Source organism: Balearica regulorum, chromosome 2, assembly GCF_011004875.1.
Source record: "Balearica regulorum gibbericeps isolate bBalReg1 chromosome 2, bBalReg1.pri, whole genome shotgun sequence".
NCBI classification, from domain to species: domain Eukaryota; kingdom Metazoa; phylum Chordata; class Aves; order Gruiformes; family Gruidae; genus Balearica; species Balearica regulorum.
Genome location: NC_046185.1, coordinates 142,274,829 through 142,289,803, shown reverse-complemented (window position 1 = coordinate 142,289,803; position 14,975 = coordinate 142,274,829). Strand labels below are relative to the sequence as shown.

Below are 14,975 nucleotides of genomic sequence, written 5' to 3'. Positions count from 1 at the left end.
CCCGGTCCCTTGACCACTGTCCTGCCTGACATGACCTCACACCTGAACTCAACAGTGAAATTAAACTTGGTCAGTTAACACTGTTTCTGCGGGTCTTCTTACCCCTGCCTCGAGGTTCTCTTCTGTTTTTTTGTCATGGGTAGTGACAGTTTTTGGTTTCTATGGTTTATCAACGGTTTCCCCTACCAACAGATCTATTCCCCTGACTGAAAGTCTGGCACAGCTGGAAACTAGAAGGAAAACCACAAGTGAATGGCCTGGCACTCACTTACCACTCATCTCCAACCACAGACCGATACAGTTACTGGATTTGACTAACGGCTATCAATCAGCCCAACTGTAGACGCTTAAAAAGATATCAGCTACAAAAGGTTTGAGGGAAAATGTGAGCTAGAAAACAACAAGGTATGTGACTTGTAATGGGGTGACACTGTCTTGGAAACACAGCTACTTCGTACTCGACAATTAGTGGTATTATTCTGACTGTTTGCCCTTCTCTCCATTAATGTGCGCTTGTCCTCTGCCCGAAGCCACTGGGAGTTCTGCCCCGGAGGTCAGATTAAACAGAAAACAATCCTGCTTATCCAAAAACTGGAATAACATGAACAAGTGCAGTCTTCTGCCTTCCTTTGTTAGTTAAGTTTGAAGCAAAATGTCATTGTTGTTCCATCAGATCGCTAAGGTCACTAAGCTAAATTGTGGCTTGGGTCTATTCAGCTTAAAAAATGCTTGAAAAAAATCTTTGTAATAGGCTGGCCACTTATCTAGGGAGGAAGAAAAAAATCCTATTTTATTAGGTCTGGTTTGGAAAAACCATCAGCCTCCCACACACCCATATGCACATGAATGGCAGAAGAATAAAGGAGGAAAAGTGCAAAGCACAGAATTTTGAACGCTGACAAGATCTTTCCGAGGAACGAACCTTCTCCTAGTACAGTTGGTCTGGACTGTGGTGAACTTTTATGGCACTTGCAACTTAAATCATTCTTGTAACAAAATAAGATAATTTCCAAAAATGGCAAAAACAAACTCAGGCCAGAACTGCACAGTACCTTGGCGCAAAGGTTGCAAATCAAGCTGTGTATCTTTTACAGTTCTAAGCTGCAACACCCACCTTTGCTTGTTAAAACAAAGACAAAACAGACAAGGAAAAAAAAAAAGTTGTTGTTTTAATTTTCCTGCTACCGAACTCTAACTGCGAGCAAGCAGACAAGAGAATGGTTACACTTCTGAGCTATTGGTCCACTAGATATGTTGGTTTAAGGTTCACTGGAAAACACCTGATAATATAATTGCAAAGTCTGTGTTTAAAATTCCTGCATGATAAAGAGAACAGTTCTCTCTGAAACCACATTTAAGATGTTTGCCAGTTTATACGGCAACTTATAAGCTTATACGGAACTTACAAGCAGCATTCATGGCTGTATTTACTCAGTTGCTTTTTGCCTAGATGTCTCTGCTGTCTTGGTTTTATTATACTTTCCCTCCCAATATGCAGTTACACATTTTTTTTTTCTTCCACAGATTCCTCTTCTGCTCCCTCTGTTTCTCTCTTCTTTCCAACATAAAGAAGATTTGAAAATATATTACAGCTCTCTTCTCTCTCTGCTTTTGAAAGGCATTTCAGAAATGTGTTGAAAATAATAAGAGAACAGAGCAGAAAAAGAGAAGGTTAAGCTATGAGCTGAAAAAAGGTAGAAACTTTACCATATGGAGAAATACAGGATCTAGTAGGCAAAGCAAAACATTCCTACTGCTGCATAGCTACTGTGCCCACTTAAAACAGTGAGGACTAAATGATCGGATATGCTGAAGCACAGGAAAATAACTAACAAAGAATTAAAATGCATCTGAAATGAGATAAAGCTGTGTCATAGAAATATGCCTCACAATTCCTTACATGGCAGTACTCGTATTTTAGAGTCTCTTTTCAGACTCTGTTCATGGTACTATTCTTGTATGTGCAGAAAGGTAAAACAAAATGAAGTCTTCACCACTATTAGTCAGGGTTGCCTTTCTCGTGTGTTCAGTATGACCAGGATTTCATCTGCAATATCCATGACAAGGAATATAATCCTTCCCTACAGAAATCCTGGTGATTTTCCCAGGATTCCCTACCCTACATAAATCATGCTAAGTTTATCCATTGATTTCAGTTTGAGATAAAGTTTCATTTATGGCATGTTATATGAATATGTGGTCTCTCTCTTCTGGTCCTGCCCAAACCAAAGTATCTTCAGTCACATCTTTGCCTGCACTGATGCACTTGGGCTATGGCAAGAATACGTACGGTACTTAGAAAAACAAGCTCCATATTAAGTTGCATAGTATTTTGCTGCTAATGTTCCAGTAAATGATACTTTACTGTTGATTACAGGCTTTAAACAAATGCTTTAGATAATTGAACAATATTAATGGATAATGTTTTTAAGTGGTGACATGCTGCTACTTAATTTGAAGAGAAGGTCAGTTAGTACATATAAATCCTCCTGTCAGGTATGCATTTGCAAAGTTACGGATTCACTGTCTGTTCCTCTAGACCATTCAACAGCAAAGCAACTCATCCCAAGGAATGACTAACCCAGGATATGTCTGGAGTAGAGGACACAGTACTTCAAATTTCCAAGCAATTCTCTGCAATAGCAGAATTTCTGTGAATCGCTTTCCCCAAAGCCCACTGTCCTCTCTACTTCATTCTCCAGATGAAGAACATGCTCAGGCAGTTGGGAACCTGTGGTTCTGCTGTTGAACATATGTTGCCAGATGTATACCTAATTTTTTCAAAGTGCAACCTTAAAAGACCGCATCTGTGAGAGATTAGCACCTATAGGAAGAGCTAATTCAGACCAAATGAGCGTGTGATGAAACTGATGCTAGTTGGAAGAACAGACTCAAGGATGAACTGGACTGCAGATCTCTTCCGAGATGTTCCGAGCACAGAGAACCTCCAGATTCTGTTATGAGTTATCACTTTGTTGCCTACTGGTAACAAATGGGAGTATGTATCTCCTCTGGATGAGGACATGCATACAGTAGCTCACATGGCTTGATTTCTTTTGAAGCTACTTTTTTTTTTTTTGCGTGGGGGTGTGATATTTGAGAAGACAGATAATAACAATCAAATGAACAGAGTGGCTTAAATTCTTGCAAATTTAGCTTCGGCACACTTTTTTGCTTTCGCTACGCAGTCTCACAGAGACCAGAAGAGAGACACTTGAGAATTCCAGCCTCAGCTCTTCACTGACAGTTCTTCATGACTCCCACATACATTGCAACCCTTATTTTGAATGAAAGTCTCACAGTGCTGGGGAGTTACCTGTTGAGGCTTATTTCACCGATAAGACACCTGAAGCTTGTACAGGATCAGTGAAAGAAGTGCAACACGCTAGCTGCACAAGTACACTATGCTATACCCTCTCCTCCTTGCCAATTTGCAACACCATCTTTTACAAAGGTCACTCCAACTGAGTGCTGTACTAGGCACATTAACAGAGATTAGCTCTGCCACTCTTTGTGCCACTCTGTCGCACTGAATTGTTTCTAGAGAGGTTACAATCCTCTTTCAAGTCAGGGTTAATTTCAACAATGATTTCAGCGAAGCCAAGACTTTACATGATCCAGCTAAAAAGAGTTATTCTTTTCACTCAGTGACAGAAGTTCAAACATTCCTATCCAGCTTCAGGTTTTGGAGACAGCTTAAAACCAGGTGTTCCTGTTACACTTAGCTATTTTCTTCTGCAACCACTTGACCATATTTATCCCACAAAGCACTAACTGAAACTTAAGCTGCAGAGCCGACTGCTCTTCCCTCGCTCCCAAGTAGAGGTGGAATCCAGGGGCAGGTGGTGCCCCGTCTCCTTCCACAGACCTATCCTACCACCTGGTTGAGGAGTTGACACAGAAAAAAGTACCTGCAATGGATCTGATGGCTGCATTCCAAACTCTACAAAGGGAAATAAAGATTTACTATATTTTAGTCTGAAAGATGCTTTACAATTACTCTATACTGTAAGATATTGTATCTAAGAATGCATGTGTGTGTACCACTACTTTTTTTTTAAACCTGTTAAATGTTTTGTGATGAAAGGCAGCCTGTAGGTCCCCAATCCAGTGCTCACATCACAGCCTGATCACCAGACCAGGCTTTAAGCTTTGATTTTATCACATCTGTATACATTACCTAGAGCAACAAAGTCCTGGGCTCATGGCTTTTCTACACACAATGATGTAACTCCTCTAATTGGACAAATTTATACCATTGAAAGATAACTTATATGCCTATAGCTCATTTCCCTATGTCCATTATTTGTGCCCACCAGGGAACTTGTCCCATCACAGGTATTTTAGTAGAGTCACGTATCTCTTATCTACCGCTACAATTTTCAAGCATGGTTGGTAATGCAATAGCTGTCTCACATATATTAGGAGCTGGCAGAGTTAGCCGAAAAATGAGACAACCGCTAAAAACATGATTTAATATTTAAAAATAAATAAATAATAACCTCATGCTATTTGGGCCAGTCTTGTGACTTACGAAATTCTGAGACTGATGATCTTGCCAACAACAGGCTGATTAAAACACCACGGAGCTGGTGCATGAATGGTCTCAGTAAGAAGCTCATGTGCATGGAATTAACTTCCTTTTCAGCTGGGTGAAGCTTGGGGCACTGAGATAATACTGTTTTGGTTTGGGGAGGTGGAAAAGGTTTTTGAGAGAAGACTGTCTTTCAAGTTTTGGGTTTGAACTGGTACCTGTAATGTTTCTGAAGATTGCACATGCAGTCACAACACTGGCCACTCTCAAACATATGACTTCTTCAGCTTGACTGAGCTGTGAATATAACAGGCTACAAAAACCGAGGGTCTCTTCTGATGATTTTTAGCTCTATATTTACTACAAAGGAAGACAAACTCAGTTGCTTGTGCAATATTGTAGTTAAACTTGCCTAGCTGGAATAATGCTATAGATATCTGACTATGCATCCCACATCATACACATCTACTATCACCCTAGTCTGTGCAGGATTGAAATCATATAGGATTGTGGTTTTGAAGACTGGGCATGTACAGATGCACTAAGAACTAAGCATTGAAACATTTTGACATTTTTTCTCAAGACTGCCTACTTGGAAGAGAGTCCAAAACTGGTGATCCCTGCTTACTTTTATAGATCATTTCACCCAGATTCAGATTCCAGTCGTCTTCCCCTCTCACACTCATTCACCTTGATTAAGAATTACCTAATCCAAGCAAGAAAAGAGATGGTCCCTTCTTCCCTAAAACACTGGTCATATAGCTTCCTCCTTTGGAGCCACCTGCAGTCCTTGAGCCAGCTGGAAGAGTTTCATGTATCCAGACAGAAGTGGACGCTACTCCCATGTTTGCCTTTCTCTTTAATGAGTTGTTCACTGAGTAGGAGGTACAAGGCCATTTCCTACTGGCCAGGAAAATGCTCAGCCTCAGACTGAAACCTTGCTATAAGTAATCCTTATTTTTACCTAAACATAAAAAAAGAGAAGCTAATCCTCTTGCTGTGCCAAAGGATGCCCCCATGCCATGGGGCCCCCAGCGGTCCTGCCAGTTGTATCTCTGAAGGATTCTGTGACATGGTAGCAAGCCATAGCATACCATACAATTTTCCTTACTGGTTATTATTATCAATGCACCACAGCTTTTAAATCACAAAGGAAACAGTCACTGTGACAAATATGTTTACACTTTGGTTAGATAAGGACAGTCCATCCAAATGTGTCTGGAAGTCACTGCAACCTACTTAATTAGGAAATTTATAAACTGAAGTTTCCATAGAAGGAATTTTTCACGTAATGATTTATTTGGGGATGCTCTCATCAGTAGTGCACATGGACAGAAAAAGATGCATAAAGCAGAATAGTTTCTGCATACATAACACATACACTTCACTCCTGAGCAATTTACTGCTGATGTGTAAGTAGAGTGGGATCCTTGGGAATCCATGCAAAGGATACTTTTGTGCATTCACATATGCAGAAGCCTACAAATCTGCACCATAATTAAAATGTGCATGTTTTAAATATAGCCATGACTTTATACAAACCTCAGATTGCAGGAGGACCAGAGTCCTCAGCTGAGAAGTGTCATTTGTTTAGCTGAATTGGCCAAGGTGAGAGAAATGTTCATATTTACTCTAGGTGTATCTAGACAGAGATATATTTATATGTCTATGAATTCCTTTATACACTTTTGTGTATTTTGGATCTATTTCTCAAACAAATTGTTTGCATTTGTCCTAAACTGTTTTGGATTAAGGGTGACTTAAATTAAATGAGGTGCCTTCCACTTAGAGACACAGCAATCTGTAACATAGGGACCGGATCATTCATACAGAGCTCACCTCTCTCCTACACTTGTCCAAACTTACAGCACCCTGATTGTCTTTGTAACAGACTACAAAACTATATTCTAGCAAACTCAAGCTGTCAAATGTCATCTTGGCATAAACAGGATTCTGATATGTTTTGTGATGCTGTATAGTGTTTTATTTTGAAACCTGTTCCAATGGTCTCCATGATATAAAAAAGCCCAGAGGAGTCTCAGTACTTTTCTTAAAAAATTCTTTAAAATCTTTCAAAGAGAAAGCAAAGGACAGTAGGGAAAGGAGGAAAAAGTACCCAGCAAGATAGTAAAAAGAAAAGGTTGTCTTAATGTCAAACCAACATCTACTTCTAAGCTTTAGCTGCATTCTTGTACTCTTACCCTATCAACACCAGTGGAAATGCAGATAGGTGATTACCCAAGGGCACTCCCATTTTCCAGCAGAAATAGCTGTTGCATTCATTCAATCTTTTGGAAATAATCCATGGAGTTTGCAAAATTTTACAGTTTATTGCTACCAAGGTCACAGTAACATGGGTTTTCTTTTGCAATGCATCAGGAGAATCAGAAAGCCAGCATATATCGTACAGAGTGTTGCAACATTAACCCAATACAACAGTCCATGGAGATAGCACTCAGTGCTGTTCATTGTAGCTTTATGGCAATGAGCCTTGAGATTAGTCTTCCAAATCATGCTTGCATATTGAAGTATGTGAAAATCATATTGTTTCCAATGAAACAACATAGTACATACAGACTTGGCAGATTCCTGACCTCTACAGTTTTTGACAGTCTCCCAAATTTAGGACTGAGAATGTCAGACTGACCCTGCATTTGGCAAGAATAATAGAAGTCCTGGTTTTATCAAACTGTTTCAAGTCAGATCTCATTTCCATTAAAAAAATTAAAAATATCTGTTTTTGTAATATTAATGTAATATTTACATTTGTATACAAGTAGAAAATATAACTGTCCCTAATTTAATTTGCTGTGTTGGATTTGGAGAGTCAGCGAGGCTCATATACATCATAAAAGGAAAAATAAAATTAAATTGGTGGTGCTTGTATATGGCAATATTTCTTATCTGTCAGAATACTGCAAATTAAATGAGAAAAAAAAGACTTTTGAGCATATAATAAAGTTCTGTTGTTGTTTGTCCTGTGTCATTCTTATTGCAAATGCTAAAATGAAGTTGTTGACTCTGCTATTTAAATCAGAAAAAATATCAATGGCTTAATGCTATTGTGAACCTGGTAGTATATGGCATAAGACTAAATTTTTAAGTTTGCAATGGAGGGTTTAATTGCTACTCCTAAAATCCACATTCTTTTTTTCTCTCTTTTTCTGACCTAATTTCTGAGTCAGAGACGGAGAGGGTGGAGTATAATAATTCTACCCAGGCCATTTGACCAGGCAAGAAGCCCAAGAAAAATGATTTTTCCATATACTAACATTAATAAGTCGTAGAATCCCAAAGTTATTTTGCAAGACTTCAATTAGTATTTTGAACTTCACTTTGTATAAATTAAATAGTTGTTTCTCAAGGCCCTCGCAGTGTGGCTTCTCCTTGTAAATTATACTGATTTTAGTTTTTAGGCCACTCAGTGTATCATTTTCTTTCACATTTTCTTTATGAATATTCCTTGATTTTACAGTGGGTGTTACAAAATGCTACACAGTTTCTACACAGAGATCACCCAGTTGATGACAACATGCACTTTTTGCAGTAAGCTCAACCAAAATGCATGTGATTGGGTTAATACCAAGACACATTTACCTTGTTAAGGTTCTTGGAGGTTTGTTCCTCTCCACAGTCGACATGGTACAGCCTACATATCAGTGTCCTTCCATGGGGAAAGACCAGTACCCAAGTGTTCCTCTCACATTCACAACTCATCTGCATCCAGCTGTAATATTTTGTATCAAGACAGTTCTGATAGTCAATTTAATTTAATCAGCCAAAACAAAGTCTTTTATCTGTTTGGGTTTTTCAGTTTGGGTTTTTTTGGGTTTTTGGTTGGTTGGTTTGGTTTTTTGACTACATATAACATCTCTATACTCAGGCTAAATAGCTTATTCTTAAAAAAAAAAAAAATTACAAAAAAAATCCTACTTCTGTTTCCTACCTCTAGAAATCAACTTTAGAGTGACTTCTGAGATCTGAAATACGCCAAGAGGGCACTACGAGCAAACGGCTGACCCTCCAATGCACAAACTCCAGAGCAAGAAGACTCTGCTGACCACCATGCCCTGCCTTCCTCAGGGTAAATCCTTTCCATAATCCAGCTTTCCTCAAACTGATCAACAGCCTCTCTAGCCCACTCTTATCTGCATTTGGATTCACATGTAACAAGAATACAACAATGCTCATACGGGCTTTACCAAGAGCTTAGGAAGATTCCCATCAAAAAGGGAAGACTCCAAGACGGCGACATGTATGAATTCGCAATGCGTATTTACATTTTGCCCTGCAAATAAAACATCCTATCAGGCCTTTCCAGTACAAACATGATCCAGTGTATCATAACAGACATTACCGCACATTTTTTCAAATTTCAAATGAAAAACATGAGGAAAATAATAAAACTGTATTTCTTACTTTCGGCGAAACATTTCTGCAAATATGCAGCCAACACTCCAAAGATCAACTGGTGTTGCATAGCTGGACTGAAGCAAAACTTCAGGAGCTCTATACCACAAAGTAACAACCTGTAAAACAAAAAGGAGAGACCACGCTTAGCTACAGAAGGACAACCTCGTAAGTGTTGTGACTGTCTCTGCCCACGTGCTGCAGGTTAGACCAGCACTAACTTCTCTCACAATTTATTTCCAAGTGATACACTCTTTCCCAGGGACATATGCTACGTAAAGCATCTGCTTTTAGGCTGTTCCTGTCCTTGTGGTCATGTCGCAACATGTTGTAGAGACCCAGTGGGAATTTTACTGGCCCTGCTCCATCGATGTACTTTGATGAGTCCTGCACATTGGACCCACAACAGAGATGGGACAGTTTATGTTTAACCTGTTGTTTCCCACAAGTAGACCAAATACAGATGAGGCTGACTGTATCTTCAGTATATTTACAGAACACGAGGAGCTTCTTCAGAGTCCTGCATGAGCTATTATGTTGCTAGAAGATAATCTCAGAGCCATGGGAGTATCCTGCTCCTGAACACAGTTATAATCCAGCCAAAACAACACACGATCATCAGCTAAATACCAATATTTTCTTAGTGCATGCTACACTTTAAACCTCTGACTATTAATCTGGGGGCAGGGAGGGTGTCAATAATTATTGGTTTGTTTCTCCAACAAACACAAAGCTGGGAGATGCAGCATTCAGGAGAAGCAAGAAACAAAGCAAAAACACTGAAAAGAAACAAGTGCAACAATAAGAATGAAAATAACTTTTAAAATAATGTTAAGTAGGATAGTGAGTTCTGAATTTCAAGACCAGTAGAAAGAAATGTGTAAGAAGAGCGGGTTTTTTTTTAATGATAACAATATAATTGTCTTCTAAGCAAAAATAACAATGGAAGTAATCAGACGAATTTGCTGGTCAAAGCCAGCCGAAACAAAAGCAAATACAACATTTATTACAACCATTACATGCCCTGACAGCCTTTGGAACTACTGAATGCCTATAGATGGGAGGTTCACGGATATTTGCACAAGTGGTCATATTTGCTAACAGTCCTCTCAAACACTTTGATCTCTATTCATAAAATTTGTCTTTGAAACAGTTCAATAACACAGTGCAAAGTACTGCATTGGCAAGCTAGACTTCCAGATACCTGTCTACAAAAAGAGATTCCTGTGTGGAAGCTGGGCATTATTTAACTCCATTTGTCTTGTTCCTGATTTGGTACCAGACCAGTGATGCTTTTCCAAAATATTTCTCTCTATAAAAACCAGAAAAGTGTCTTCAGAGATTCCCTCCAGGGAAAGAAGACAAATGTAACTGGAGCTCAGGGTTTTTTACTGGAGCTGCCCTGAGTCAGATAGAATTCCTCCTAAAACGCATATACGTTTTTCCTGATGCAGATATACCTCTCAAACTGAACTGCACTTTTATTCTCTCAGTACATTTGTGGAAAAGCTTACTGAAGAAACGTTGCTTTGAGAAATTAGATATAACAATTTCAACTCGCTATTGCTTGTGAATGGCTGGGGGCAGTGCCAGGAGCAAGAGCTGCGTGATCTCTGATCTGCGGGAATACCACCAAACCTCATGATTCCTGGTTTGAGATCCACACGGCTCTTCTCACACAGACTGAAAGGGTGTTTTATTTTCCCCAACCCCACCGGCCCCGCCACATTAAGGCTCTGCACACGCGTAGGCAAAGGGTTGGGGGGGGGATGCGTGGTTGTGAGACAGTTTGAATACTTCTGACGATGTACGCCCCAAACTGAAGTCCCTTTTCCAGGGAAATGCAGCACAGGGCAGCTGCTCCTTTCGAGAGGAGCGTCACAGCTTGTGGCCGGTCCCCGGGTGCTCACTCAGGGGGAACAGTGCTGTTTTCAGAAGGCTGCGGAAGCGTGCGGCAGGTTAGCTGCTTCTCCCACGTGACCACTTACCGGCACAGTTCCCCAAGCATTTGCACCCTGCTACGCTCCATGCACGCATACACAGGGGACTGGGAGATTTTACTTCTGAGTAATTCGGAAACTTAAACCTTTTAGAAAAATGATTTCCAAAGTCTTACAGTTAAATTCCAGCAAATGCCTGATTGCTTTATAGTCAGAGAGGAAGTAATCTGTGTTGAGCTGTTTTGATATACTCTGTTGTTACTGCGCAATTATACAAGCGACCATGGTTTGTAATATGTAAGTCTGTGTTCAAAATGTGAACTTGAAAGGGATCAAAATGTACCAAATGTTTGCACACAAGTAATGCCACAGATGACTCCTCTAGCGGTCAGGGTCTTCTCCTGAAAAGCACGGGATGATGCAGATAATGCAGTGGTTTTGACATAGTTTCACACTCTCTTTCTCTTACCATAGAAACCAAGAAAATATTTGTGGACATTCCATTAACATTTGCAGATAAATAGAAATGAAAATTATTCTGAAGACAGGATATGATGAGGCTGAACAACCAGATCATCGCTTCCTCTTTAGCACAGTTCTGACTTAAAATGAAAAAATGCTTTCTTAGGTAAGTCACACCACCAGTGAGAGAGGCTCTCCCTGAGAGACAGAGCACTTGATAAAGACCTGCTTGTTAAAGTCCCAGTTTTAGGATGAAAAAAGCAAACACCTGCTTCGGTACATTTCACCTGAATCCTGCCTCTCCTGAAAATCTGACACACACGTAATGTGGCACATGGCGACTGCTCTGTAGGAAAAGGAGTTCGTGCTCACATGCCGACGGAGATCCTAAATTCAGCGCAAGACTCCTCAATACTTTGGAGGTTGTGGGACTTAGTGACCGTGTTGCATTTTAGTTATCTAATAAACTTCCCTCCTATGCCTCCTCCTCGCTTCTCCTCACCCTGCCTGGCCTCTTTAGCTCCTCTCCTACGCCAGCCAGGTTCCTCCCAGCTGTCCCCCCACCTCCTGGCTCCTCTCCCCTGCCTCTGCCTTTCAGCCACATGCCAGTGCCCCCCCCACCCCGACAGCATTACCCTGCTGCTCATGTGCAAATGCCCAGGTGGACATGTCCTGCTGCCCCACCACGTCCCACGTGCTCTGCCTTCCCTCGTGTTCCCCATCTGCTCCCTTGCACCCTCAAACTCCCTTGATTTTCACACCTTGTCCCTTCTTCTTCCAATTGTCTCCTAATTACCTCCTTTTCCCCTTTCAGCTTCTCAGCCTGCTCTGCCTGTCCTGACGATACCCCATGACATTTGTATTGCATCGATTAAGCTACACACGAAAAGATTGAGAAGAATTCATACACTGGAAGGAGTACGTGCCTGAAGGATTAACTATGCTCCTTTTCCAGTGTAATTTTATATTTGCACTACCCAGGTAAGATGGGATGGTACCAGATAAGAATGATATCAGCAACTGCAGATCACTGCTTCTAACAAGTCAAATGTCAATAGATTTAGGCAGCACTTCAGGATGAAAAGAAATGAAATGTGTATCTACCTGAGAGGCATTAGAAAGGAAAAGAACATCTGCAAAAGTCTACTGAGGCTGTGTAGGACCCCCTAAAGAAGGAAATGTGCACAGTGAGAAGCAAGGGAAGAGCTGCCTTTAGAGTCAAAAGGAGAAAGGGGACTTTATTTTGAAATAAAGCTTTCTGCCTTATTATGCCTGACAGATGTTGCTATCTGGGACTATCTAGCCCCAGGAGTTTCAATCCTGCACTTCACGGTACCTGTTTCTGATGAAAAATCAAATTAGTGGTAAGTATCTGCTCACTAGCAATGCGAACACAAGATCTAGGCATTGTGTCAGTCTCATTTAATTTCCATTTACTTTACAGAGCAGATTTTCACTTTTGGATAACTGCTTAATTTAAATGGATCTGCACAATACACAGCCCTTTCCAAATATAGTTGCTGTCTGAATAGCATAGAGTTCAAAAAAGACAAAGACAAACAGAGGTTTAGGGATAGGGTTGAGTAACATAGATACAAAAGACTACATTTCGGTTTGCCACAGACTTTAAGTACAGACCAATGCTCAGTTGCACAGCTACAGGAACAAAGCAGGGATCAGACTGTAACACAGCGGCTATGTCTGTGCTAGGAAATTAAATGGGACAGGAAATGTTCCTTTGGCACCGAGACCAACAGGCACAGAGTGGCCTGTGTCCATATTATTAAATTCTCAGCCTCCCAAAAAAAGGTGACCGCATGCAAACTGCTCATTGGGAATGGTCTTTGGTCCACGCTTAACTGTGCCTAGGAACTATCTGGGGAAAGGCTGGTTGGCATAACTCAAAACCATGCCAGGAACCATTCTAATAATTTAACAGTATAGACAATCGAGCTCCACTACCCACGAATGTTTCCTGGCACTCTTTAATCTACCAGCCAGTGAGTCACGCTGTGGCCCCGGGTCTTCCTTTCACTCCAGAGAGAAAGCGTTTTGCTATGCTTCCCTCATCTCCGCTGATTCAGAGGGGCTCCAGGAGGGCGCTGGGGTGGGGGAGGCATGTCCCCCTCCTCACCTAACCCAGCAACTGACCTTCTCTTACTGTACGTGTGTTGCACAGGTCAGATGAAGACATGCTGCAACTGCTCACCTTCTATGCGGAGAAGCTAACTGACTGGCCCATGTGTAGACATCTTTCTTTTAGACATCTAAAACTGGATGAGATTAATTCTACTCTAATTAATTCTGAGGAGACTTTGAAGTGGCCTATAAAACCTTTTAAAATACCAGTTTTCAGAGAAATCATGCCGCAAAAGCAATTAGCAGGATACTTAAAATTCATAAAAGGTATCCTTGAATCCAAATAAAAATCTTCTTCCAAATCTTTTGTTTTTGTGATTGTGGTTTCTACTGTACTCTTTTTGGTGCTGATGTTGTTAATTATATTTGCCATTAGACACTGGCTCATTTCATTGTTTAAAGCATTTCAGCCCCATGAAAGATTATTTGTAATTTTTTTTTTTAAGTTCCCTAATACCATTCTTAGACTCAGTTATTTTGTTCAGTTCTCACCAACAGGGCTTTCACATTATCTTAGGGACATCTTTTTGACTATTTTTCACTTATTTTTGTCCTTCCTTTTTGATTCAAAATGAGGGAATATAGCCATAGAATATATGGTGCACTATGTAGAATATAGCTCTTTAGTGTTGCTCTGTGGTCTCTCAACTTCACAAAAAATCTATTGCTTCAAACTGTTGAGGAGGATTTAAAGTGGAATCTTTCCAACTTCACTATGGAGCTGCTACTGCACGGCTTCTTCTTCAGGTCTGGGACTCTAAAATGACTTGCATAATTTTCTTCAAACTTTGTAGAAATTTCTCCTCAGCTGTATGACTAAGCCTGACACATTCACCACAGACCAGTTGGAGAGGACAGAATTACAGACGGCTAAAAATCCGAGCTTGCATATTGATTGAAGCCTGGCTTCGATCTCCACTGCGGAGAGACTCTCTCTCCCTATCGCACCTCCCTCTCACTTGCTAGAAATACTGCGCTGAATCTCCACAGAGTCTCGGGGGAAAAAAAAAAAAAGTAATTTCTTGAATATGCTTAAAAATGGCTCACTGGTCTGACAGTGTAACATGACTTAAACTGAAGTCAATGTGATATTAAAAATTGCTTAGGAAAAGAAGGGATTTGTCTAATCATGTTTCGTCACCTGCAGTTTGCAATAGTGACTGACAATCAGGACTGAGCAGGGCAGAAGTGGCAATTCAGAGGGTAGGTGACACTAAGTTACGAGGTGATGGCAGCATAGGGTTTTTAGCCTTTGTACAATGTCTTCAACGTATTTTTCATGCCTGGTTTGGAAGAGGAGTGTGTCTGCTTTGCTTGCTGGGGACTGTCTTACTGTATTTTCCCATCACTACCCTTAAATCATTCACTGAGCATTCTAGGGTACGAAGCAAGCCTCGAACTCTCTTTAATCTATCTCTGAAGACCTATTATTATTTCTAACTGTGATGGAGAAGGTAATAATCACTACATTATACAATGTGCTTTAGTTT

At 40.5% G+C, this 14,975-nt stretch overlaps 1 protein-coding gene across 2 annotated transcripts in view; it reads right to left on the bottom strand.

Annotated features, from left to right (window-relative positions):
- CDK6 (cyclin dependent kinase 6) overlaps nt 1-14,975 on the bottom strand; it is a 144,632-nt gene that overhangs the window by 35,734 nt on the left and 93,923 nt on the right. For both annotated transcript variants that reach the window (XM_075746201.1, XM_075746202.1), the window contains exon 5: nt 8,954-9,063. In XM_075746201.1, coding sequence (XP_075602316.1) covers nt 8,954-9,063 — 110 coding nt within the window. The remainder of the gene's footprint in view (nt 1-8,953; nt 9,064-14,975) is intronic.